The sequence below is a fragment of the Artibeus jamaicensis genome, unplaced genomic scaffold, assembly GCF_021234435.1.
Source record: "Artibeus jamaicensis isolate MK-2021 breed Jamaican fruit bat unplaced genomic scaffold, CSHL_Jam_final contig_1128, whole genome shotgun sequence".
Classification (NCBI taxonomy): Eukaryota; Metazoa; Chordata; class Mammalia; order Chiroptera; family Phyllostomidae; genus Artibeus; species Artibeus jamaicensis.
This window is the reverse complement of record NW_026521220.1, coordinates 2,657,760-2,682,689: the sequence shown is the minus strand read 5'-3', so window position 1 is coordinate 2,682,689 and position 24,930 is coordinate 2,657,760. Positions and strand designations below refer to the sequence as shown.

General features: G+C 61.0%; 1 protein-coding gene across 6 annotated transcripts in view; it reads left to right on the top strand.

Moving 5' to 3' along the window:
• The window catches only part of ARVCF (ARVCF delta catenin family member), a 43,637-nt gene extending 19,582 nt beyond the window's left edge, over positions 1-24,055 (top strand). The window contains exons 3-20 of one of the 6 annotated variants that reach the window (XM_037141324.2): positions 4,235-4,462; positions 12,781-12,939; positions 13,128-13,654; positions 14,687-15,186; positions 15,711-15,894; positions 16,730-16,847; positions 17,224-17,395; positions 17,974-17,991; positions 18,925-18,996; positions 20,321-20,448; positions 20,786-20,936; positions 21,189-21,387; positions 21,460-21,571; positions 21,676-21,766; positions 22,144-22,197; positions 22,681-22,766; positions 23,354-23,470; positions 23,872-24,055. In XM_037141324.2, the coding sequence (XP_036997219.2) occupies positions 4,253-4,462; positions 12,781-12,939; positions 13,128-13,654; positions 14,687-15,186; positions 15,711-15,894; positions 16,730-16,847; positions 17,224-17,395; positions 17,974-17,991; positions 18,925-18,996; positions 20,321-20,448; positions 20,786-20,936; positions 21,189-21,387; positions 21,460-21,571; positions 21,676-21,766; positions 22,144-22,197; positions 22,681-22,766; positions 23,354-23,458 (2,886 nt within the window). In that variant the 5' untranslated portion in view covers positions 4,235-4,252 and the 3' untranslated portion in view covers positions 23,459-23,470; positions 23,872-24,055. Of the gene's footprint in view, positions 1-4,234; positions 4,463-7,586; positions 7,720-8,082; positions 8,625-12,780; positions 12,940-13,127; positions 13,655-14,686; positions 15,187-15,710; positions 15,895-16,729; positions 16,848-17,223; positions 17,396-17,973; positions 17,992-18,924; positions 18,997-20,320; positions 20,449-20,785; positions 20,937-21,188; positions 21,388-21,459; positions 21,572-21,675; positions 21,767-22,143; positions 22,198-22,680; positions 22,767-23,353; positions 23,471-23,871 lie in introns of those variants that run through there. The other 5 variants (XM_037141379.2, XM_037141373.2, XM_053664887.1 and 2 more) reach the window with 5 other exon arrangements.
• The last annotated feature ends 875 nt before the right edge of the window (positions 24,056-24,930 follow it).

The window sequence follows — 24,930 nt, the reverse complement described above, 5'->3', positions numbered from 1 at the left end:
GCTAGTGTGACACATCCCCACATCCCCTCCCAGCTTCCGCCACGATGACGTCACAGTCTAGAAGTAAACTCACTGTCTTTTGTCTGAAATGTTCTATACGTGTGCTACTGTAAATGCTGTCTCTTAAAGAACAACACTATAACCACAATCCATGCCTTTTATTTTGGACGTGCAGAAATGTTTCATTCTCACTAAGCCAAGCCGGTCCGTCTTCCCTTAGCAGTTCCTTCCAGTGCTTTAAGACTGAGAACAGCCCTCTCCCACCCAGGCACCCAAGGTCCTGCACTGACTGTGAGTGACTCAGTGGTGCTGGCTGGGACAGAAGGACGGACGAGGACTCCCCACTGTGCAAACCCCTTGCCCCAAGCCTCCTGTTCCATTTCTGGAGCCCATGCCCTAGGCCTCCAGCCTCAGCACAGTGTGTGTTGATTGGGACAGAAGCCATCCCCATGGCTGGAGCCACAGTAGGGCGCCCCCCCCCCCTCCGTGAGGCCTGGCCAGAGGAGCAGGGAGCAAGTCCCATCATGATGGCAGTGCTGAGGTGGAGACGTGACGCCCTCAGGCAGAGGGGATTCAGCGCCACCAACCTGGGTTCTGCTCTGCTCCTGCTCACACCGCTCCCCCCCATCTAAGGTGGGTGGGGCCATGGGGCTGGGGAAGGTTCAGCCTATGGCCAGTCCCCTGTCTCTCCCCATGGTGGACAGGGGCAGCAGGCAGTGTGCTGACAGATGGCCAGTGAGGGGTCAGGATTGGAGCCCAAGCCTCCTGCCTACCCCCGCCTCCCCTGCTGGCCTGACCCTTAGGAAATTCCTTTAATTCCTCCACCCAGATTGGACTCAGGCTCCATAATTTGATTTTCTGGAGCAGGGTTTGGCTGTACTCCCTGTGAGCAGGAATGTCTGGGTTAGCAGAAAGACGTCAAATGTGGGCTTAGGTTCTGGAGGGAGGATCAGCGTCTTCCCCCTAGTCCCTCTGATATTGCCTTCTCTTTCCTGATGGAGCGTGTTGTCTACAGTTGCGCCCAGAAGGCTCAGGAGCAGGGCTCCCTCCTCCCGGGGGTATCTCAGAGCCTCGTTCTTGCCCACCTGCCCACTCATTCATCCACCTAACTGTCCATTTACTCATTCCTCTAGCCAGCCTCCCATTCCTCCCCCCATGCTTTTATCCACTCACCAACCGCCTAGTATCAGCCTATCCAGCCAGCCACCCATCTACCCCATTCTCTCATACAACGACCTACTATTTCTGCAACCCACACATCCACTTACTTGGTCATTCATTTCCCCTGGCATCTGGCCTCTGTACTTGCATCGCTCCACCCGCCCACCCGTCCCTCCACCCGGGTGCCCAAATCTGGACAGGCTCTCCCCAGGTCGAGCACCTCCACTCCTTCCCCAAGACAGGCGAGACTGTCTCTGGGCAGCATGTTTGTTCCTGTCTTCTTACTAAATTACCTCCACAGGCAGGCCGGCGCGTGTGGTGAAAAGTGACTTCCTCAGGTGGTGGCTGGTGTTGGGGTGGGGGTTGGGGTGGGTCTGCCGCAAGCAGTGCAGGCAGGGTCCTTCCCAGGAGAGCGGTGGCTGTGATGACATCAGCCAGGGAGGCCAGCAAGGTTCGGCCAAGGCCTCACAGTGTGGCACCGCCCTGCCCGCCTCCAGAGCCACCCAGGACACAGTAGGAGTGAGTCCGGTGCCCACCGCTACCCAGAATCGGGCCCCACCCCAGGGCCGGACTTCAGAAAACATCTTTGAACTCTCATGATCGCTCTTAAAATTCATGCACATTTTGCCTTTCATGTCACTACATATTTATTGTTCTAATATAAAACTAGCGTTTTGAGTTACCATCAGAAAGGCTGCCTCTGGGGCGATGGCCTGGGTCACCTGTGCCTACACGTGCTCCTGCACACCTGGGACCTGGGGACGCTGCTGTGTCGGCAGAGTGGGTCAGGCTCCCAGGTGCCCCCAGTCTCCTGCGCATGCCAGGAGTGCCCTTGAGGCCACCAAGGTGACAAGGCTGCAAGGTTTGGCACCCTCACAGGCAGAGGGGTGCACCCTCAGGCTAGAGGAGAGGGTGCTTGCCCAGGACTTGAAGTCTCTGCTCTACTGCGGGGGGATGTGAGGCACTACACCCTCAAGCTGGCTGGCATTTAAGGGTGTCACCTGGGAGACACACAGTCATTTAGCTCCAGCTGACAGAACTGAGCAATGAAAAGGTCAGTGTGAGGTTTGGCCACCTTCTCACTATAGCCTCAGAATTCTGGGCCTCTGGCCAGGCCCCAGCCAGAGCAAGTGGGCCCCCTTCAGGGGGCTCCTTGGACCCCAGAGCTGGGCGGGGCATGCTGGAGGCCCAGGCCAGGGAGGCTGGAGGCTAAGGCTGCTCCCTTGCCTGCTGACCCCAGGATCTGCAGTGCAGACCTGGTCCTGCTGGGGCCAGGGAGGGGAAGCCTGAGGTCAGTCAGCATCTCATGTCTCTGCACAGGAGGGAGGGAAGCCATGTCCTGGCCCTGAGGCCAACCCCCATCCCATGGGTCCTGACCATCGCCTCCCAGGGCACACTTTCCCCTTATACGAGTGGCCTTGGTCCCAGCTGGGATGCCCAGGGCCGAGAGGCTTAGCTTTGACTGCCCTGTGCAGTCAAGGCTTGCTGAAGGCTGACCCGCTTTGACCTCTGCCCTGCCCTGTACACGCCATGCTGTTTGTCCCTTACTCCCCACTGGCCAAAGGACCTGGTTGACATTTTGCCCACTGCACCACCACCTCTCTGTGGGTGACAGGACCTCTCCCAGCAGGAGTTGAGTTTGTTCTTCCCACTGTGCTGACCTCACTGCCTCTCCTCTAGGTCATGCTGACAGTTTATTTGTGTGACCGGTGCTGGGGAGATGACAAGCAGCTTCTGGAACATACACTGGCCTCTTTTCCTCTCTGGGCCTCGGTTTCCCCACATTACAGTGGTCTGGACTCTGTGATGTCCTTTCAACTCAAGAGGCACCCACGCTCCTGACAGTGTGCTGGCACAGCCACCATCGGTGTGACCAAGCCTAACACTGACCCTTCCTCCATGGGGCTCTGCCCTTGCAGCTGGCTCTGCCTTGCAGAGCTGGACCTTCTCAGGTGCTGCCCACTGTGCTATGTCTCTAAGCTCAGGCCCTGCATGGATGGAGGGGGCAGGGGCCAGCAGAGGCGGCCTCAGTGTGGGTTGGGCCAGGAGGAGGCCCCGAGCAGCAGTTTGCACCATGAGGCACACTAAAGCTCCTGGCAGTGTGGTCACATGGCCTGCACCCCCACACACTGCCGTGTGCTGGACGTGAACTCCAAATACTCCTCCTGCTTCTTTTGCCCATGAAAAATAAACACACCGAGCAGCCAGGGAGCAGCGGCGAGGAAAAGCGCTGGCTCGTCATTGCAGCTGCCAAGCCCCGCCACCCCCATAAGATTCCTTGGAACCTGCAGGGGAAGCACTGGACTGGGACCCGGACCAGCGGCACACTGGGCCTGGGGATCTTGGGCCCTGCTTTCAGCCTCCCTCTGGATCCAGTGTCCAGCACATGGGCCACTTTCGGGCACAGAATTGCACACAGGCTGCGTGTGGTTTTCACTCTGTGGCGTGGGTAGACGTCACCCTTGTTCCTGCCGGCATAGCTGGCTGGAGCCAAGACCACTGGCCTATAGGCCGGTGTCACCCCTGTGCCTGCCTGGGTGCCCTGGGTACCCTGGCAGCTGTGGAGTGATATACCTCACTCCCCGCTCACCGGTGCATGAGTTCTGCCACACCTGCTGTGTGGTCGTGGACAGGTCCCCCACCCTCTCTGTGTCCCAGCATTCACCTCAATGAGCCTGGGATGGCCTATGAGATTGTGGTGAGCTGGCAGCATGTGCAGCGGGCAGCAGAAGGCCTGGGAGGTCTGAGTACTGGTCACACCAAGCTCTTCCTGACCTGCCTGGTGGGCTCTGGAACCCCCATAGTCTGTGGTTCTGCTGGGCCTGCCAGGGAGCTGGGAAGATTGGGTCAGATCCCCACATCCCACAGGGAAGGAGCCAGCTGCTTCTGGCCAGCCTCAGATTAATGGCTTTTAATTTAGAATTTAATCAATGTGGCTTCTCTCCGGAGAGCTGGATGCTCTGGTCTGGGAGTGAGTTGTATGATTTGTGAGTGGGGTAGGCAGGGGGCCCATGGTGGCCTCTCTAGGCCTCTGCCTTGGCCCTACCTTGACCTTGTTCTGCTTTGCCTGTAGCCAGCAGGCGTCCTGATCATGGAGGACTGCAACGTGCACTCGGCTGCCAGCATCCTGGCCTCGGTGAAGGAGCAGGAGGCTCGCTTCGAGCGGCTGACATGGGCGCTAGAGCAAGAGCGGCGCCATGTTGCCCTGCAGCTGGAGCGCGCCCAGCAGCCTGGTGTGGGCAGTGGTGGCATGGGCAGTGGGCAGCCCCTGCCGATGGCCTGGCAACAGCTGGTCTTGCAGGTAACAGCCCAGTGATGCAGGAAGGAAAAAACGGCCAAGTGGGAAAACAATCAAGGGGCCTTGGTGGGCCACAAGCCAGCATGCATTGGCTTATTACAAGACCTCCTGGGGCCTCTGTGGAGAGAAAAGTAGGACCCCAGACAGACTAGAAATCCCACTTGGGTGGGCAGGGCACCATGTGATGAATGGGCCGGATGCAACCTGACCCTCAGAACAGCACCTTCCACTTGAGTGAGACTCCAGGACCCAGGCAGCTGGACAGGGTCTGTCTTGGGCAGCTCAGTGGTCAGCATGGTGACACTGATGGTGTTGCCAGCCCTGGAATCTCCCTGTGGTGGTGTTCTTCATAGCGTGCATCAGCGGGTCAGCCCCGGGGGAGGCTCAAGCAATGCGCTAGGCTCTGCCTGCAGCTCAGGGGGTGACCTGGGAGCTCAGTTTCTCCACCGGCTCAGGCTGCTGAGCAGCCCCCAGGAGGTGTGGAAACCTGTCTGCTCTGTGGCCAGGCCCTGAGAACTCTGAAGTTGGGGTGTATGTCCACCTGGCCCCCTCCCGCCCCCGCACTGTGCTCCAGTGTCTACCCTGCAGATGAGTGCAAAAGCACCTTGCTCACGGGATGGTAGGGGCAGGACAGGGAATTGTGGGAGTCCTGGAGCTTGGTGCAGTTATTTTGGTTTCCATTATTAACTGAGGCATGGGGTAGGGGACAGGCAAGGGTGGAGCTGTCCCAGGGATTCGGGGGAAGCTGGGGGTAGGGTGTCTGGGTGGGGGTCCACCCTGCGGGCCTCCCACTGTGGCCCTTCCTCACCATCAGGCTCAGAGGCTCAGGGGGCAGAGGTCTGCTGATTCCCCTGATTTCCACATAGTGACACTGGAGGGCCCTCCCAGTGGGCTCCTTAGTTCCCTGAGCAGGGCAGCAGAGTTGTTCTCCTAAACTTGGCAGCCAGAGTGCCTCTCGATGTGTCCCCCAGTACGTGCACACCGTCCCTTCCCTGGTGCTGCTGAGCCTCTCAGAGGTGAGGCCTGTACCTCCAAACTCGAGAGGGAACAGAAAAGCCCAGCTGGGCCACATGAGGACAGCAACAGCTGATGACCCTGAGGCCACCCCTCAGGCGCCAGGCGCTCTATCCAGCCCTCCCTGCCCGGAAAAAGCTTTGACCCTTTAGCCCAGAAGGCACTGCCAGGGGTTGATGCCCCCGGAGGGAAGATGTTCCCATGGCCTGGAGCTGCCCTGGCTTCCTGAGGGCTGTGGAGGGAAGACCTCAGGCCACTGTCCCTCTCTCCCCACCACCCCTCCCCACCCGAGGCTTTCCCAGACTGCCCTTGATTTCCTTTCTCTTGGGAGGAGATAATCTTCCCAGTCTGAGATAGGAGAGCGTGTGTTCCCGGGGCGGTGGCTAGACTGGCAGGGCAGGTAGGAGGTAGGGCCACATCTGACCGTCCAGGCCTGGCAGGCAGCCGTGAGGCCAAACCTGCTTTCTAGACCCATCTCAGTGTGAGGTGCCTGGCGACCTACCTGCTGAGCCCTAGGGCTACTTGGAGCTGGTCCTCAGGGTCAGAGCTAGATTCTGCACAGCTTTGGAGCTGGTGGCAGGGGATTGAGAGGCCAGGGGCTACTGCTGCTGTGACCCCCCTGCCCCCTAGGCTGCTCCACAGTCCTGGCTGCCAGCCCTTCATCCTCCAGCAGGACGGGTTCCCTCCTCCCTTAGTTTAAGCAGGGCTGGCCCTCACCCAGTGCTATGGGGCGGGGGCAGGGGGATGCCATAGGGATCTATCCAGACTTGGGTTGGGGCATTAGCAGCTGGCAGAATTTTGGAGAAGACAGAAATGAACCCAGGGTAAGCTTCCAGGCCAAGTTCCCTTAGGGCAGTGGTCCAGTCCCCCTGCTTCTGCTCCACCAAGGGCTGCTATGGATAGATGATACAGGGGGCCAGTGGTCAGGTCAGCTCATCCCTGTGCAGATGGTAAAACTGAGGCTCAGAGGGACATGCAGTGGACATCCAGAGTGCTTGAGCATGCTGGCTGTGTGGCGTATGTACACGGCACACTGGAAGAAAAGAGGTGGCTCGGTTTTCTGAGTGCGGTCTGTGGAAATACAGGAGGCAGGCTGGCCCTAGCTCTGTTCCTCTTAGAGCCTAGTTACCTTGATCATAATGCAAGAGCTTGTTTTTGTGGGGTGTAACTGAAAGGGTGGCCCAACCCAGCCCTTCCCTTGTCTACATTTCTTTCCAGCAGAGCCAGACTCCCCGGGATGTGATTGCACCTTCTCACCAGGCTTCTGGAAGGAGGGAATAGTACATTCTGATTAACCATCCACTCTGAACCCTCCCCCCCGCCCCCACCATCCACTCTGAACCCTCCCCCCCGCCCCCACCCTGCTTCCCTCGTTGCCACTTCCCAATAGGTCAAAGGCATGGAGGAGAGAGGGTCTGGTGCAGGTCAGCCTATAAGCTTTCGTGTAGGGTCACTGAACAGTTGTCCCCTCCCTTTGATCTCTTCTGACACTCCTAGAGGGATCCTAGGCCTGTGTCTTGAGGGGTAAAGCCTAAGGTAAAATGGGTCAGTGCCGGTCCGTTTGCCATGTGTGGGTTGAGCTCTGTGGGGACCCTTACTTGGGGGGCCTTTCTGGGAATGGGCAGGGGCCTGGAGCCGTATCTGACAGAACTTGCAGCCCTGTTAGCGCTGTTATCATAGTAGCTACTGTCTCATCGGCCCCCATTTCACGGCAAGGGGAAACTGAGCCGCAGCCGGGATGGGCAGCCTGTGCCCTTGAAGATGGCCTTGCCCTCTGTCCTTGGCTGCACTGAACCCTACACTGCCAGAATTGTTTCCCCAACTCTACAGGGAGAGGGACCTGTGAGCTCTCTTCCTGGGGGAAGACCGAAGCTGGGGAAGAAGGACTCGGCCCAAGTCCCTGGACAGGAAATATATCACCCCGCGGGAAAGGAGGGTGTGGGGGAGGGATCAGGAGTCCAGACCTCGCTGTAGGAGGGACCCCAACCCGCCCTGGCAGCAGATCTCGCTTCTCATCTGCCCCGCCCCAGCCCGGCCCGCCCTCCGGGCCCCGCCCCGCCCCGCCTGGGCGCGGCCCCGCCCGATTGGCTGGTCGCCGTGACCGCTGCCAGATCCGCCCCCGCAGGGAGCGAGTCCACGGAGCTGGGAGCGGTGGAGGTATCCGAGCAGACCCCAGTCCAGCCGCCGCTGCCCCACCTCCGACTCACACCTCCTGGGCCGGCCCAATGCCGGCCGAACTCAGACAGGTTGGAGGGAACTTGGTCCCGGGTGATGGGGCCCGATCCCGGGACTAGAGGCAGAGGGCGGGGCGCCGGCATTCCTCGGAGGACCCGCTTTTGTTCCTAGGAGCCGCGGGCCGGAGGTGGCTATTGTCTGAGCTCCGGACCGGCGCGTTGCTCTGGGCCGGGCGGGGCGGCGGAGTGCAGCGGGAGGCTGTGCACGGCGGAGCCGCGAGGTCTCCGGGGGCGGGGCGCGGGGTCCCCTGCCGGTGAGACCCTGCGTGGGGAGCGGGGCCGGGACCTGGTAGGTGCACCCTCAGCTAGCGCCCAGGACAGGTGCCGGCGACAGGAGCCGGGGGGTTGGGGGGGTGGCGAAGGCCTTTCGGTGCACCTCTCTCTGTGCAGGAGAGAGGCGGAGTCCGGAGAGGGAAGACCAGCTAGGCCTCCAGGTCCCGGGGACCTCCTGGGCCGCCGATCCCTCTTCAAAGACCCAGCGCGGGTTCCGACTCTGGGGACCTGCGAAGGAGGTTCGGGAGGGAGCTTTAAGGGAAGCCCTGTCTGCAGCGGCAGTGCACGTGAGGGGTGGAGTGGAGGACAGCCCTGCCCACGTCTCAGAGACGGGTGGAGTCTCGGAGGAAAACCCGGGCAGTCTGCCTTCCAGTACTGGGGCTGGGGAAAGCATATGGGCTACCTCCATTCTTGCCCAGAGGGGGCGGAGTCCAATAATAGGCCCAGAAACAGGCCGAGTCGAACAACCTCACCGCGCCCCTTGTGCTGGGAGGTAGGTCTCCCATGCACGTGCTTGCTCGGGACAGCCAATCTCTGCCTGCTCTGTATCCCTGATGTGGCCCCCAGGGTCTGGCCACTGGCAGTTGACTACCCCAGGGATGGAAGGGCCATTGGGGGTGTTGCGGAATGTGACCCACAGTGTGGTGAGTGGATATGGGCTGGGCTTGGGGAAGTTGGGGTGGATGACAGCCAGCTCGGCTTTCTGTCCCCCACAAGCCATCCACTACCCCTTGGCCTGTCTGCCACTGCTGCTGTAGAGGAGTGAGCTCCAGTCTGCCAGGGCTGGGCAGAGGCCATGGCACCAAGGGAGAGGGTATCTGTGGTGGTCAAGGGCTCGCTCCCTGTTAGGAGATGGCAGCCTGGTTTGTCCTTGTGTCCAGCTGGGATGGCCATGCTGGTGGGAGGGGGCCGTCACTCCTTCACCTCTCCATTCATTCAGCAGCATTCATCGTATGCCCTCTGGGGTGCTGACCCAGAGGTTATGGGAACCAGGTGTTTGCCTCAGGCCGGTGGACAAGGCGGGACACCTGCCCCGTGGTTTGTTCTTTGTGACACACACCATGGGTGCTTGCTCACTGGTCAAGTGCAAGCGGCACAGGTAGATCCATGTCCAGCCTGGCCCCCCTGACTGCTGCTCGGCTCATTTCCTCAGCACCCCCCTTCCCACATGCGCCCCAGAGACTTTTGTGGACTTTTGCCCTGGTGGTGTCCCCTCTATGTGCTGTCCCACATCTGGTCACAAAGGTGGACTGGCACTATCCCCTGGCTGTCCCACAGCCTTGACAGCCCAGGCCCTTCCTGTTTCTGTGTAAGGAAGCTGAGCCCTTGGTGTGCAGAGGGGCCCAGGGCCCTCTCGCTGTGCTCAGCTCCACGCTGCCAGGCACACTCTTGAGAGCATCACCTTTTTTAGGGTACTCCAGCCCCCACTCGGAGGTCTGGGCCAGGCCCTTCCCATAAATTCAAGGAAGCTCATGGGAAACCCTGGCTTGGGCAGCAGCCCTTGTCCAGGCCAGAGCCCATGGGCCATAGAGCAGGTGGACCATGGGTAGGAGTATCATGGGATGGATTAAGGCTCGGGAGGTGGGTAATGGGAGGCTGAACAGTGTTCCCAGTGAGAGCTGCAAGAATGAGGCCAGGGCTGAAGAAGGGGTGCCAAGACACAATTGACAAGATGTGGCAGGATTTGGGACATGGGGGAGGGCTGGGGGTGGTGTGTCCAGGTAGGCACCCATGTCTGGGGTATGGGGAGAACCAGGGCTGTAGGTCCAGGGGTGCCTGAGGGTGGGCTGGCCTGGGTAGGTGGACGCGGGTGAGACTTGGGGCCCTAGAGCAGGTCCTCAAGGCCAGACAAGGATCCAGGCACACTGGGCAGCTTCCTCTGTTGAGCATCAACTGTGTGCTGGTCGCCAGCCCACGATCCCATGTCTCCACCCAAAGCTGTCGCGCGCAGTTCTATGGCATGGGTCGACCCTGGGACTCCCCCTCCCCTAGGCATCAGCTCACCCATATGCTGCCAGCTCTAGGCTCCTGAGTGGATGCCTGGGTGGTGGTGGAGGGAGTCTGGACACATGGTAGAGGACAGGAGGGGTGATGAGGATACGTGTGCACAGACAAGTGCCTCTGGGGTGCCGGGCACTGTGCGCTGAGTGCTGTGAGGAGAGCGCACAAACGGGTTTCCTCAGGCCTGTGGGCCAGGCTGGGGTCTCGTGCACATGTGTGTCCAGGTCCCTGTCTGTGCACGTGTGTGTCCAGGCGTTTGAAATGGGGGCCAGGCCCTCCCGTGGTCTCCAGCTGACTCAGGCTCCTCCTGCCTGCCCGCCTGGGTGAAGTCATCGCCTGTTTTTAGCTCCCTGAGGTCATTTGCCAGCAGGGGCTCTCGGTGCCTCCAGATCGCGCTGTAGGGCTGCCTGGACTGGGTGTTAGTGGGTGATGCTGCAGGATTGCCAGGCCTTGTTGGAGGACCCCAGCTCTCCTTGACACCCCAGCCCCTCGTGTTCCTGACTACACTGTCAGAAGCTCACCACAGGCAGGAGTGAGAAGATGAAGCTAGACTGCAGAGTAGCCTTGGGTCTGAGATGTGCTCCCCCTCCCACCATCCCAGCCAGGGAGCAGGGGCTCTTGTCTGAGAGTGTTAATATATGCAAATGTATGCAAACCTACTGAGGGGCCATATCTCACTGGCAGTGCAGTGTCCTGGGCAACAGTCCTCGTCCCCTCATGTCAGTCTTGCTTCCTTCCCCTCTCCCACACTTGCAGCCAGCAGGGCAAGGCCTGAGGCCCCTCCAAGCCTGGTCCCCCAGGTACCAGCAGAGAGAATTCAGTTCCTGCCACACATATGCTCCCACATTTGCTAAATACAGGGGCAGCCGAGGCCCCCAGCAGTGACGAGCTTTTCCTGAACCTTCTCCAGTTTCAGGACTGTTCTGGCTCTCCAATACCCTTGGAGAAGCGTTCAGGCCACCCTGCCCAGCAGCCCGCCAGTGTGTCCCTACTCGGGACATGTAGGGACTCAGTTTACTTCTCTTTCCCAGGGCACGCTGCTCCTCTTCCCGGCAAGGTCTCCAACAGGCACTCCACCTGTGTCCCAAGACTGAGAAGGTGACAGCCAAGGCTGTGGCCCACACTGGGTGCGGTGTGGCTAAAAGGCTCTGGAAAATTGCCTTTACGGGTGCCTGAAATTCCCCCATTAGCACTCTGTGAGGTTCTGGGTAGATCTTCTGCCCTCTGTCAGACCTCACTGCCCTTTAAAAAAAATCATGTGTTTCTTCCTGCCCAGGGTGGGGTGGGAGTGTGCATTCTGTAGCCTCTTCCTTCCTGGGTCTACAGAGCCCAAGGGATGCACCTGTGCTATCCTGTTGGTCAGGCCCCTCCTTGGACCCCTGAAGAGGTTGCAGGGACTCAGAATCTCAACCCTGTAAGGAGCCGAGGGGCTCAAGCATTCCTGCAGAACAGGACCCCAACCCAGGAAAACGTTATACCTTGAGGACCTTGGGAGACAGTCCCTGAAGGCAGCTCCAGCCACCTTTCTCTGCATAACTCCAAGGCCCTGGGACAGGAGCCAGAGTAGGGCTCTGATGCCAGGCAGGAGCAGGTGGGAGCTGCCGGCCTTCCCTGGGCCTCAGCTCCACGTCTGCACAAGATTTAGGTGCCTGGGGCCCAGCCGGGGGACCCATCCTACAAGACACTGGGCCTAGGCTGCAGAGCAGAGCCTGCCTTCTGCGGACCCAGCCCTGGCTGTCAGGAATGTGCCCCCTATTGCCCCCCCAGCCCCCGGCCTGGGTTTCAGACCCTACCCATCTTGGCCAGATGCTGACCCTGAAACATCAGTGCTGTGTGGAGGACCCATATGGTCAGACACCTGTGGGTAGACTCTGGATCTCCTCGCCACTGAGCTGTGGGCTGGCCTGTCCTCTGAGCCTCAGTTTCCCCACCAGTTCGTAGACATGTAGACTTTCAAAGGGCCTCTGTCCAGAGCCATTTTGCCTGGAATTGCATCCCAGCAGGGATGATGGCTAGGGGGAAGCACAGTTTGAGAATGAGGCAGGTGTTCAAGAGCTGAGGGCCAGGGTTGGGGAGACCTGGAGTGGTGAACAGGAAGGAGTCACTGGTATTCTAGTCAAGGACAAGCAGGGCCTCCTGGCCTGAATCACTCTCTGGACTCTGATATGACACCCAGGGTCTCAGTGAGGGTAGGGCCAGGCCTTGCCCACTCAACACCCCAAGAGTATCTGGGCCGGAAGGAGCAAGGATATTTTGGTGCTCTGAGTGCGAAGGGCATTCTGGGAAGTGGGTATTTCTGGCCCGCGAGGGTGTTTGGCTGGTCTTAGGGATAGAGGGAGCCTGGGACACAGTGAACAGTACTGAAACTGCCACCCCAAGGCCTCTGTACTCGACATTTCTGAGGTGGGGCAGAAAGGAGACCCAGGACACCCGGAGAGCATCCCGAGGGGCCCGCCCGGCCTCCTCGCACCTCTGGGAGCCTGCGGCAGTAGGCCTCACAGCTAAGACACTGCTGCCCACGCCTACGCCACTGAAGGCCTGGGCCTTCCAGCTCAGCCCCAGGAGGCCCACCCCGGGGCCCCCCTTGGGGTGGGGAAACAGGACAGGGTCAGCCTGTCATTGTTCAGAGGCAGGAACATACTGTTGTCCTCACAAGCTGGGGTTGAGAGGTCCTAGGGCCAGTGGGTTCTGGGGGTGGGGACGAAGTCACTCCTGGCGTCCAGGCCAGTACCTACCTGCACTTTGGGGGCAGGGGGTGAGCTCTGAGTCCTCCCACCAACACCCACACCCTTCGCCCAGGAGCAGAGCCCAGGCAGCCAGGTCTCATTGGCCACAATGCCGGAGGCGCCTGAGGTGCTAGAGGAGACAGTGACAGTGGAGGAGGACCCTGGCACACCCACCTCCCATGTGTCCATCGTCATGTCGGAAGATGGCACTACAAGGCGCACAGAGACCAAGGTACGGCCGGGCCCCAGTGGTTGGCAAGTGGGCCGTGTAGCTGCCATTGTCCCATTTGTAGAGTGGGCGCATGTCCCAGCCTCCTGCGGGCCCCTTGTTCGGGTGGACCACAGGCCACTCTGGCCCTGTGGGGCAGTGTCTGTGTCCCTTAGGTTGCCCGGCCCATTGGCTCTCTTCTTTCTCACCAGGTCACCAAGACGGTCAAGACAGTGACCACACGAACAGTGCGCCAGGTGCCTATGGGCCCAGATGGCCTCCCGGTCCTGGATGGTGGCCCCCCGCTGGGGCACTTTGCCGATGGCCCCCTGGACCGGCACTTCCTGCTGCGTGGGGGTGGCCCAGCTGCCACGCTCTCTCGAACCTACCTCAGCAGTGGGATTGGCTTTTCTGACAGCCCTGAGCCCCGTGACATCCCCAGCTATGGCAGCCTGTCCCGTGGGCTGGGGGTACGGCCCCCTCGTGGGGGCCCCCTTGGCCCAGGCTCTGGTGACGGCTGCTTCACACTGCCTGGCCGCCGTGAAGCCTTCACTGAGGGCCCTGAGCCTGTGCCATCGGCCAGTCGCTCCCAGCCTGAGCGCTTCCAGGCAGAGCCCTATGGCCTGGAGGACGACACACGCAGCCTGGCTGCCGATGAAGGGGGTGGCCCGGAGCTGGAGCCTGACTATGGCACGGCCACGAGGAGGAGGCCTGACTGTGGGCGGGGCCTTCGCACTAGGTGAGCACCCTGCGCCCTGCCACCGCCTCCAGGGAGCCTGCCTTCCACTCCCCTGCCACAGAGTACCCCACAGGTCCTCTGGCTGCTAGGGCTTAATTAGTTCGTCATGCACAGGTCAGCTTGGCCTCGTTCTTCTCCAGGACAGCAGCAAGGATAGGCTCTGGGATGGTGGAAGTTGCCCTGGACGCCCTCCCCGCAGGTGTGGGGCGTGAAAGAAGCCGGTGACAGTGTCCCACACCTGTTGCCCCTGCTCTAGGCTGGTAGCCCCGAAAACAGGAGCCCAAAAGGCTCAGGGTGTTTCCCTGAGCTTCAGGTCCCAGCCTCTCCCCAGGCCTCAGTTTCCCCCACGCACGGTTGCAGCTAGAACCCAGACCCTCACCCCTGGCCCTTTTTAGCGAAACCTCTGGTTCTGTTCTCTCTGCCCTTAGTTTCTCTATCTGTAGAATGGGAACATGACTACAGCCTGGGCTCGCAGTGTGTGGCATGCCCATGGGCAAGACACCTGGCCCCTCCTGGCCTGGATCCCCTCCCCCCAGGAAGTGGGTTTGATGGTGACAACCCACAGAGATCTGTGTCCTGGGGGACTGGTGGTCCGAATGCCCCTCAGATGGGCCTACCAGGATGGCCATGTGCAGAGAGGATCAGCTCCTCCTCTGACATCCTGGCAGCAGCCAGAGATGGGCCACATGGGAAGGTGGGACTTCCAGTCATGGGAAGATGTTTCATAGAAACACATTTAGCTCAGAATCAGAGAACACTGCCCTGTGATAGAGATAACGAGCCGTGTCTGGGAGGATGCAAGCCCTGATGGCCATTGCCTGGGGTTTGGTTCTTTCACTGGTTCTGAGTCGGTTCTTACTGGGCTGAGGTATGACTCTCAGCAGCCACGTGGTGCTTGGGGCCAAGTACCAACACTCTAGGCCCAGCCCCACCCTCTGTGGGTTCATATTCCCCTGGAAGTCTGTTGGGGCAACTTGGGGGCAGGGCCAGCAGCCAGCAAGACACATTCATGTGCCCTGCTCACTTGCACAGGGCCTATGAGGACGCGGCAGACGATAGCGGTGAAATGATGGAAGAGAGGCCCCCATTCCCAGCCACAACAGCACCCCTGGCCCAGCCAGAACGGGGCAGCCTGGGCAGCCTGGACCGGGTGGTGCGGCACTCGCCCTCCGTGGACAGTGCCCGCAAGGAGCCACGTTGGCGGGACCCTGAGCTGCCTGAGGTCCTGGCCATGCTGCGGCATCCCGTGGACCCCGTGAAGGCCAACGCGGCGGCCTACCTGCAGCACTTGTGCTTTGAGAATGAGGGCGTCAAGCGGCGCGTGAGGCAGCTGCGGGGACTGCCGCTGCTTGTGGCTCTGCTGGACCACCCAAGGGCAGAGGTGCGGCGCCGGGCCTGCGGGGCACTGCGAAACCTCTCCTATGGCCGAGACACTGACAACAAGGCTGCCATCCGGGACTGCGGTGGCGTGCCCGCCTTGGTGCGCCTGCTACGAGCCGCTCGGGACAACGAGGTCCGAGAGCTCGTCACAGGTGAGTGGTGCCTGGCCACAAAAGGGCCCCAATCACCACCTCTGACTTTGCTGCCACTGGTGGGGCTGGCACTGTGCCTTTCCGGCAGGCCCCCTCCCCACTGGTCCTACTCCCCACAGGGCAGTGGTGGGGATTGTGTCTTATGGGACTGGAGTTGCCAGGCAAGGCTGTGTGAGCACCTCTCAGTGTGGCCCCAGAAATGGTAGGCCTACCCACCCATGTGGCCGGGATGGGGTGGGGAAGAGAAGGCACCAGCTGTTCTATGGCCCCAGGCTCCCTGCCAGCCCCGCCTCTTGCCCCAGCTCCTCGGGTCCCCACCTCCCCAACCCTGTGGGAGACAGTGGTGCGTGCCATACGCCCGGGCCAGGAGAGGCACTCAGGACCTCTGACAGCTTTTGTCACTTGCTACTGTCTGGTCCGAGCTGGGGCACGATGGAGGGTGCAGCAGGTCCTGGGTGGGGTCACGTGGGCGATAGGGAGGCTCTGCCCATGGTCAGCACTGCCTGGTCAACGGTGCCCCACAGGCACACTCTGGAACCTGTCATCCTACGAGCCCCTGAAGATGGTCATCATTGACCATGGCCTACAGACACTGACTCACGAGGTCATTGTGCCCCACTCGGGCTGGGAGCGAGAGCCCAATGAGGACTCCAAGCCACGGGATGCTGAGTGGACGACTGTCTTCAAGAACACATCAGGCTGCTTGAGGTGGGGGTGGGGCTTGGCTCAGGCACCCTCTGAGCAGCTGCCCTGGGCTGTTCCTGGTCAAGGAGGCAGGAGCCAGCCACCAGAAGCCCCGTGCACACAGCTGTCCTGGGATAGCCATGTCCCCATGTCCCAGATAACCTGGAAGGCAGCTAGCGGCCCGAGTCCCAGGGCTCAGAGCCCTGTCACAATTTCTGTCTGAGTCCTGAGGATGGGTCCTGACGGGGCTGTACTTACCCCTCAGGGCCACCTCTGGACAAGCTCTGCCACTCTGTTATGCCCTACCCAGCTTCAACCCACTCTTCCATCATGGTGACATCCAGGGAATAGGGAGCCAGGGCCCTCATCTTCAGCCTGCCTCAGAGGGCTCACCCCACCCCTGTGACCTCTCCTCTGACACCCTGGGAGGCCCTGCAGGCAGTCCTGGGTGTCCACAGTCCTGGCTGGCCATCAAGCTATGCCCTCATGGCCCAATAGGGTCCTGGTCACAGGAAAAGTAGAGCCCAGAGATGCCACTGGGGCAGGAACCAGAGTTGCCTGTGCAGATTCAGGCCTCTGGACCCACCTCTGCCCCTTTCTAGTTCAGGTGGAAATCAGAAAAGCCCCCACCCCCACCCCAGCCACGGAGATGCCAGGCTGGAGCCCTCTCCCCAGGACTCAGCGGTTAGGCCAGCCCCACCTTCCTTCCCTGCTGCAGGCTGGTGCTATCTGCCAAAAATCCCAACAGGGCAGTGTTAGCGCCCACTTTGCAGAGGAAAACTAACCCCCAAGGCCAGGTGGGGACTGGGGGCATTCTCTTGGGAGCCAGGGGTCACGGAGCTTGCTCTTGGCCACCCAGGAACGTGAGCTCAGATGGCGCAGAAGCCCGGCGGCGACTTCGGGAGTGTGAAGGGCTGGTGGACGCACTCCTGCATGCCCTTCAGTCAGCTGTGGGCAGGAAGGACACGGACAACAAGGTGGGCTGAGAGGGATAGGACGGCCCCAGCAGGTGCCAGGCAGGGTCAGTCCCGAAACTGACCGTAGAAGGTCAGGGAGATGGAGCATAAACAGGGCCCACGGGGGCTGGAACTATATGGGTGCCCAGAGTGGAACTGGCCCAAACATCTTGGGCAGCATGGGCTACCTTGTATTGACTATGCCGTGGAGTGGGCCTGCCACAAAGCCCAGACAGGGTCCTACCTGAAGTGGGTGTTCCACCCTGTTCTTCTCTCGGCCCCTCCCTGAGGGTTCTTGTCTGTGTGGGCCGCTCAGCACACACGGGCTGTGGCCACTCTCCTCTGCGAGGTTCGGCGCTCGCTGGGCCGTTCCCCACCAGCTCTCTTCTCCCCACAGTCAGTGGAGAACTGCGTCTGCATCATGAGGAACCTGTCCTACCACGTGCACAAGGAGGTGCCCGGGGCCGATAGGTACCAGGAGGCCGAGCCTGGGCCCCTGGGCAGTACTGCAGGCTCCCAGCACCGGAGGCGGGATGACGCCGGCTGCTTCGGTGGCAAGAAGGCCAAAGGTGTGTGGGTGGACTGGGGTACCACTTTAGAACCACTCCTCCCTGCCCCCCAGGTGGGCAGGTGGGGAAGCAGGGAGCCAAAGAGGGTGCACCACCCCAGGGTACCCACCCGACAGGCCCAATCTTTACCCCTCCATCCTGTGGGGATGCCAGGGGAAGACAGGAGAGAACCCATGTGGTGGTTCTGACTGGTGCCTGGACCTAGTCCCTTAGCTCCAGGGAGAGTTCTATGGGCCCAAGTTTGGAAAATGCCAAAGTTGCACGTGAGACCCTCTGAAGCTCTGGAGAAGCTCTGAGGCTGTACCCTACCCCACCTGAATACCACCCCCACCTCCAACATTGCCCTGCAGCTGCCAGGTGGATTCTGCCACCTTCACCTGTCCTACCTGTGTGGGCCTTTTCTGATCCCTGTACTACTTGTGGGCACTCAGCCCCCTAAAATAACTGCAGTGAGATTCTGCATGCCACCCGCTCAAACCTGGGTGTGCAGTGGGAAGCTGAGGCTTCCTGGGCTGGCTCGGGGGCTGCTGCCCACTCAGGCTCATCTCCTTTCTCCTGTGCTTCCTCCGGCCGCCCAGAGGACTGGTTCCATCAAGGTGAGTCCCTGTTTGTCCTGCCATCCAGGTCTGGCGGGTGCAGTGGGCACCAGGGAGGCACCCCCCACCCCTGATTGCTCAGGCAGGGCCTTTCGGCCTCAAGGCCCTGCTCCCATCCCCAGGGCCTCCTCTGGGCAACCATCTCCATGACAACAGCAGGAATGTCAGCCCTGGGTTGGTTTGGAGGCCAAAAGGCTGTTCTGTAGCCTCAGACTTTGCTTCCCAGGAAGGGCTGGGCCTGGAGCTAGAACTGGAGCAGAGCCAATGTGGGCAGAACCTGGGGATGTCCCTCCAGTGGGATGGAACGTGTGGCTCAGGCTGCGACAACATAAAGGCCCCCGGAGGCCAGGCAGGGTGGGGTCCCCGATTGTCTAAACTGCTCTGCTGCCTTCCAGAGGAGAAACTCCTTCATCTGAGGCGGGGTCGGTGGCTGGGAGGAAGTGGCACACTCACAGGAATACGGGTCGAGGCTGACAGGTGCTAGGTGGTGCTGCTGGAGGGGCTTGGCCTGTGCGCAGGGTCTCTCCTGGTCTAGGTCCTCGATAGCTCTGCCTCAGCCCTACCTCGTTGTGTGGCCAGGCTTGTCCTGTCCCTGCCAGCCCTTGGCTCCTTTGTCTGTAACTCCCTACCTGGCAGCCACAAGCAGGCCACTGGGCACGTCTGCAGTGAAGCTCTCAGCACCTGATGGGAGATGAGTCCTGGCTGCCAGGACAAGGCTGGGACAGCCCCAGGCCCACTGCCACCACTGCCCTCCCTGGGGCCGACCTGCCTATCTGAGCTAAGAACACCTCTGCTCCTCCAGCTCCTTGGAGCCTCCTTCTAGACATGGGTGTGCTTTCTGGGCTCTGGGCAGGAAAGTGCTGCGCCCAGCCCTTCTGTCACACACCTGTCCCCCACAGGGTCCATCTCACCGCCACTGCTCTTCTGTTCCAGGGAAGAAGGATGGTGAGATGGACCGAAACTTCGACACACTGGACCTGCCCAAGAGAGCCGAGGCTGCCAAGGGTGAGTGGGCAGAGGTGGAGTCCAGGATCAAGACAGTCCAACTAGCGAAGCTTTGTGCCACTAAGCAGGCCTAAAGGGCCTTGGGGATTCAATGGGGAAACAGGCCCACAGGTGTGGGCTTCCCCAGAAGACCAGCTAGGCCCTGGGCCCCTGCAGAGGGTTTAGAATCAGGGTCAGTGCCACAGGTCACCTCAGGCCAGGTCAGGGGATAGAGAGGCCAGGAACTTGCTGGGTCACAGCTTTGGATCAAGGCCCTCAGAGAAGGGCAGGGCTGGCCATCAGGGCCTCTAGTGCCAACCAGGGGGACTCAGGCACGCTCCGGGGGGTTTGGGTGCAGGAGGGTGCAGTCAGGTCCAGTTTGGAGGCTAGGCCAGGTCACCCTAATTCATGCAGGGGCAGAGTGGTTTGTGCTGCTAGTCTTCTGTCTGTTGGAACCCTCACATGTGCTGGCATTGATCTGTGTGAAGGGAATCCAGCCTGAGTCAGAGAGAAAGACCCCAGGCAGCAGCCCACCCTGTGAGCCCAGATGCTCCCGAGCAGAATGGAGGGGACCAGCCACAGGAAGTGTCAGGGAGCATCACAGGCTGAGGAATCAGCCTGGGCCAACACCCGAGGGACAATGTGTTTGGGGAATTGGAAGCCTAGCCAGGCTGGAGTGGAGGGAGCATGGGGCATGAGGACTAGAGACGGGGTGACGGCATGTGAATGGAGGGGACAGGGAGGTAATGTCCAGGAACAGGCAGAAAAGCTGCCTCCAAAAGCTGCTCAGCCCCCCCCCCCCCCCCCCAATCTCTGGAACACCTTAGGGAAGCGCTGCTGCCAGGCCTGGACCTCTTGGGGGATGGGCCCTGATGCTAAGGGCAGGGCCTCAGTTATAAATGGGAGCTGGGCCCTGTTGCTAGGGAAGGCAGGTCTTTTTGCTAGGCCCCACCCTCCAGTTGCAGAGCCTCTGTTAGCTCCCCAGAGGGTGGGCCTCTTTGCTAGAGAGTTTGAGTCCTGTTAGGGGAGAGGCCCTGGTTGCCACCTTCTCTCCACCCGTAGGCCTCCTGGATGCCCTGGTTGCCAAGCAGGTCTAATTCCATTTCTTTGGCAGCAGGGTCAGGGAAAGAACAGCATCTCCCAAACCCCCTGCATCTTCACTGAGCCTCTTTTTCCCTCCGTGAAGTGGGACTCTTTCTCTTGGGTGGCCATGCCATTGTTAAACATTCCCCGACTGCACTACACGCATCCGTGGGTCCCAAGTGACTCTTGCCCTGAGAGGAGGAGGAGGGGTGGTACGTGGGGGAGCCTGGGTGACCACAGGCAGCTGGTGCTCTGTCCCCAGGCTTTGAGCTGCTGTATCAGCCCGAGGTGGTGCGTCTCTACCTCTCCCTCCTCACGGAGAGCCGGAACTTCAACACCCTGGAGGCTGCAGCTGGTGCCCTGCAGAACCTCAGTGCTGGCAATTGGATGGTGAGGGCCCATGTCTGCCGGAGAGGGTCCGGAAAGGGAATCCCAAGCATCCCTGTGGCTGCCTGCCCTTGTCTTTGCCCAGGCTGAGGGGAAGGGAGGAGACACTGTCCCTCCCCAAGGTCGGGGAGGCCCAGGGCGCTAGGGCTGCAAGCAGTGTGCCCAGGGTGGTGCGTGTATGGGCATCTAGTGGAGGTGGGGTTGCGTGGTTGGAGCAGGGCTTTGTCAGGAGGACAGTCCAGCTGAAGGGAGGGGTCAGGGCTCAGGTGGGAGAGTGTCCCTCCGGTGTGATGGTGTGACTCTGCCTGCTGAGAGTGCCGCACCTCCTCTGCTGCCGCAGTGGGCCACGTACATTCGCGCCACCGTGCGCAAGGAGCGTGGGCTGCCCGTGCTGGTGGAGCTGCTGCAGTCTGAGACCGACAAGGTGGTGCGTGCTGTCGCCATCGCTTTGCGCAACCTTTCGCTGGACCGACGCAACAAGGACCTCATTGGTGAGGACATGGTTGGGGGCTGAGCCTGGATGCGAACCTGGTGGGTGGCTCTGGGGGTCCTGCCATAGGGGCTGAGGGGCTGGTGGTCAGGGGCCTGGCCTCACCCCCATCGCTCTGCCCTGGCTTCTGGAGCTCCAGCCTTCCTCACCCTGCCTGAGCCTAGCCTTCTGCGAGGACTCCCCCCTCCTGAATCCCCCTTCTCCCCACAGGGGTGGGCAGAGGCGTGTCCTAACACCCGACCCTGCCCCTCAGGGAGCTACGCCATGGCCGAGCTGGTGCGGAACGTGCGCAATGCGCAGGCTCCAGCACGACCCGGGGCCCACTTGGAGGAGGACACGGTGGTGGCCGTGCTCAACACCATCCACGAGATCGTGTCAGACAGCCTGGACAACGCCCGCTCGCTGCTGCAGGCCCGCGGCGTGCCAGCACTGGTGGCCCTTGGTGCCTCCAGGTGGGTAGGGGTGTGGGGGAGGGGCGTTGTGGGTGGGAGTGGACACTGACCCGGTCCTGGGCCTGGCCACAGCCAATCAGTGCGAGAGGCGAAGGCTGCGTCCCACGTGCTACAGACGGTGTGGAGCTACAAGGAGCTGCGCGGTGCCCTGCAGAAGGATGGCTGGACCAAGGCACGCTTCCAGGTGCGGCCTGCGCAGCCTTTCCTTGCTCACTTTGCCAAGCTGGCTCCCCTGCCACAGTGCCCCTGACCCCCACCCCTGCCTGTTTTGTGCTCTCTCTTTGCTAGTCGGCTGCTGCTAATGCCAAGGGGCCCAAGGCAGCACTGAGTTCTGGAGGCTTCGATGACAGCACTCTGCCGCTGGTGGACAAGAGCCTCGGTGAGTACCAGGTGGGGTTGGGGGCGTCAGAACCCATCCCTGAGGTTCAAGAGTAGCCCCTCTACCCAGCGCATTGATGGCAACAAGGCCGGTGAGGACCGGAGGAGGGAAACTCGCATTCTTACAGAAAAATGGCCCCGGGGTGGCCCCTTTCCCTGTCTGCAGCCTTCTGCACCCTCCCCACCCATGGTGTCCACATTGGTGCCAAGTTGGGGTTGGGGGGTGCCAGTGGGCAGTGGCTCGGGAGAAAGGTACAAAGATGTTAGTGACAAGGGGCGTCCAGGGTCTCTGAGGCCAGCCCTGCCATGGGGGGTATATCTGCCCTGGTCCTCCTGCTGCTGCTTGCAGCCAGGCAGCAGCTTGCTCATGCCTTGCAGATGGTGAGAAGCCAGGAAGCCGGGACGTGATACCCATGGAGGCCCTTGGCCCAGGTGAGTACAGGTGCCTGTTTTCCGGTGTGGGGGGGGGGGCGCGGGTGTCTGAGATGGGTCGGGTGGCTTTGCTGTGTGTGTGTGTGTGTGTGTGTGTGTTGCTGGGAAGGCCTTCCCACGGGTACTGGCTGGAAAAAAGATTTGGTTTGGGGTGCTTAGGGAGTGAGGGGGTGGGGAAGCCAGGGAGAGGTCATTGCCCAGTTAGGGTCTTTAGTCAACTGAGGGGAGGCCAGAGGGGCCTGAGCTGCCAGCAGGGAGCAGATAAGCCCCTGCAAGGCCTGAGCCACTTCAGGCAGGGGATGGTGAGAGCTTCGGAGAGGGGCTATGAGAAGACCTGTCCTAGGCCTCCAGAACGGTGCTGGGGAAGGGCAGGTAAGTGCCCTTCTCCCGATGCACCCTGCCCTGGGGGCCCCCTGTCTGAGCCAAGAGGGAACTCTGCCCCTGTGGGGCCTGCCCCTCAGAATTCCTCTTGTGCCCCCACAGATGGATACACTACTGTGGACCAGAGAGAGTGGAGGGCTCGAGGCAGTGCCCCTGCGGGGGACATCTCTGAGAAGGAGCCTTTAAAAGTGAGTGGCTGTGGGCAGGTGCCCAGGGAGGCAGCGTGTGCAGTGGACAGGGGCTCCGGCAGGTGGTCTGGGCCCTGGGGTCCGCCTGGAGTGGGGCTCACCTGTAGGGCTGCTGCACTGGGAGACGGAGCCCAGAGAGAGGCCCCTCTGCTGTAGGAACCTCACATCAGAGTCAGTCTGTGGGCGCAGATGGTTTGAAGCTCACACTCATTGGGGGGGGAGGGGGCACGTCACCGAGGGCCTGCCCAGCACAGGGCCCAGGGCCCCTGGAGTCCGAGCAAGTGTGTCTGCACCCTACCCTGCCTGTTTGCGTGGGCAAGGACCCCTCATGGTCCCACCTCCAGGGCAGCCCCTGCCACCTGCTCTGTGCCAACCCCCTGGCTTTGGTCACAGGCCTCGGTGCATCCACTCGTCCCTCTGCATCTGTGTGAGCCACATTAACTTGGCTCCCCTCCACCCCAGCCCTCCCCTCCTGCGCACCAGCATGGGCCCTGCCCCACTGACCAGCCCAGCGCCCACAGTCAGCTCTGACTAACCTACTCTGTTCTGCCTCTAACACCCACCTGCCCACCGCCCATCTGCTGCAGCCTGACCCCAGCAGGAAGGCTCCTCCAGGGCCCAGCCGGCCCACGGTCAGGCTGGTGGACGCTGTGGGGGACGCTAAGCCTCAGCCCGTTGACTCCTGGGTCTAGCTTGCATGCCTGGTACGTTCTCTCCTCTGGTTGTTTGTCCGTTTCCCGTTCTCTGGGCAGAGAGTTTGTTCATCTCTGCTGGCTGCATGCTCTGTTCTCCCTGCATGCTCCCTGGTGGGACCCCTCCCTGCTCTACCACCTGGAGCCCAGCTGCCTGAATGCCCTTTTCAGGGAAGGACAAGCCAAGTCAGGGCCCTGAGGAGATGGGACCAGAGCAGGGATGGCCCCCACCCCTTCAAATACCCAGCCCCTAAAGACCAGCAAGTTGGGATTGACCCTGGTGCTGAGATCCTCAGGGTCTGCCCACACCGCCCACGGCAGTGCCTGTGTATATACTTCCACCCGCCTAGTCTGTGGAGGCAGCCCCCCACCGCCCTTGGGCCACTCCGCTCAGCCTTCCCCTCCCTCCTCAGGGCCTGGGCCCAGCCTTTCATTCTTAGGGATCTGATCGTGGGAAGAAGGGATCTCCAGGGCCAGCCTGCACAGAGCCTGCGTGGAGCTTGGAGCCCCCTGGTGGCAGGGCTCAGCAGCGCCTCTGCACCAGATCCAAGGCTGGACTTGCTGGACCTGCCTACCTTCCCACCCGCGACTCCCTCCCTCCTAACTCCCTAGGCAGAGTTAGCTGTTTACTGACATGGTGCTGTGTGCATGGTGCTGTGTGTGAGTGAGAGAAAAGGCTGAAGGGGCTGCAGGGCAGGGCTGCCCCAGGGAGGCAGCAGGAAAGGGGGCCTGGCTTTGCTTTGGGACCAGAGGAATAGGAGAGTGTAGCCCTGTATAGGCAGTGCCCCAGAAGGGCCAGGCTGCTGGCCCTGGGGACAGGCAGCTGGATCGGGAGGGGGCTCAGGAGTTTGACTCTGGACGGTAGCGGGGATCCCCTGGGTTCCAACTCCCACCCTGTGTGGCGGGCCAACCACCCAGGGGGCTTACCACCAAGAAAGGATTGGAGACAGCGAAATGGGGCCAGGCTGTCCTTGCCCCCACCCTGCCCTTGGATGTGTGGAACCCTGGTGCAGTGTGGGGCTTCCTAAGTGGCACTGGCACTGGCCCTGGTACAGCTTCGGCACCCTGTCTGCTGGAGCCCCACGGCCCGAGAGCTCCAGGGCGGACGCTCAGCAGCAGCAGCAGCAGCAGCAGCAGCAGCAGCAGCAGCAGCAGGGGACTGCCGCTCAGTGCCTGCTGTTTGTGACTTCTTCAAAACAGAAGAAAAACACTGACAAAAAGCATTAAAAACAAAACCAAAATAAGACTGTATTGGTAAACATGTACATTTTTGTAAAAAAATTTAAAAATTAAAAAAAGCAACAAAGGAACTTCTTTCGTGTCCGGGACCTCTTGTCACACAGTGATCACTGCTCCCTGTTGGGGGGGGGGGGGAGCGGGTTGGGGGGGGCCACATGGCCCCAGGGGTCCAGCGGGAGCTCAGCTCTCAGCCCCCATGGGTGTTCCTACGCACGTCCTCCCAGACTCACTTC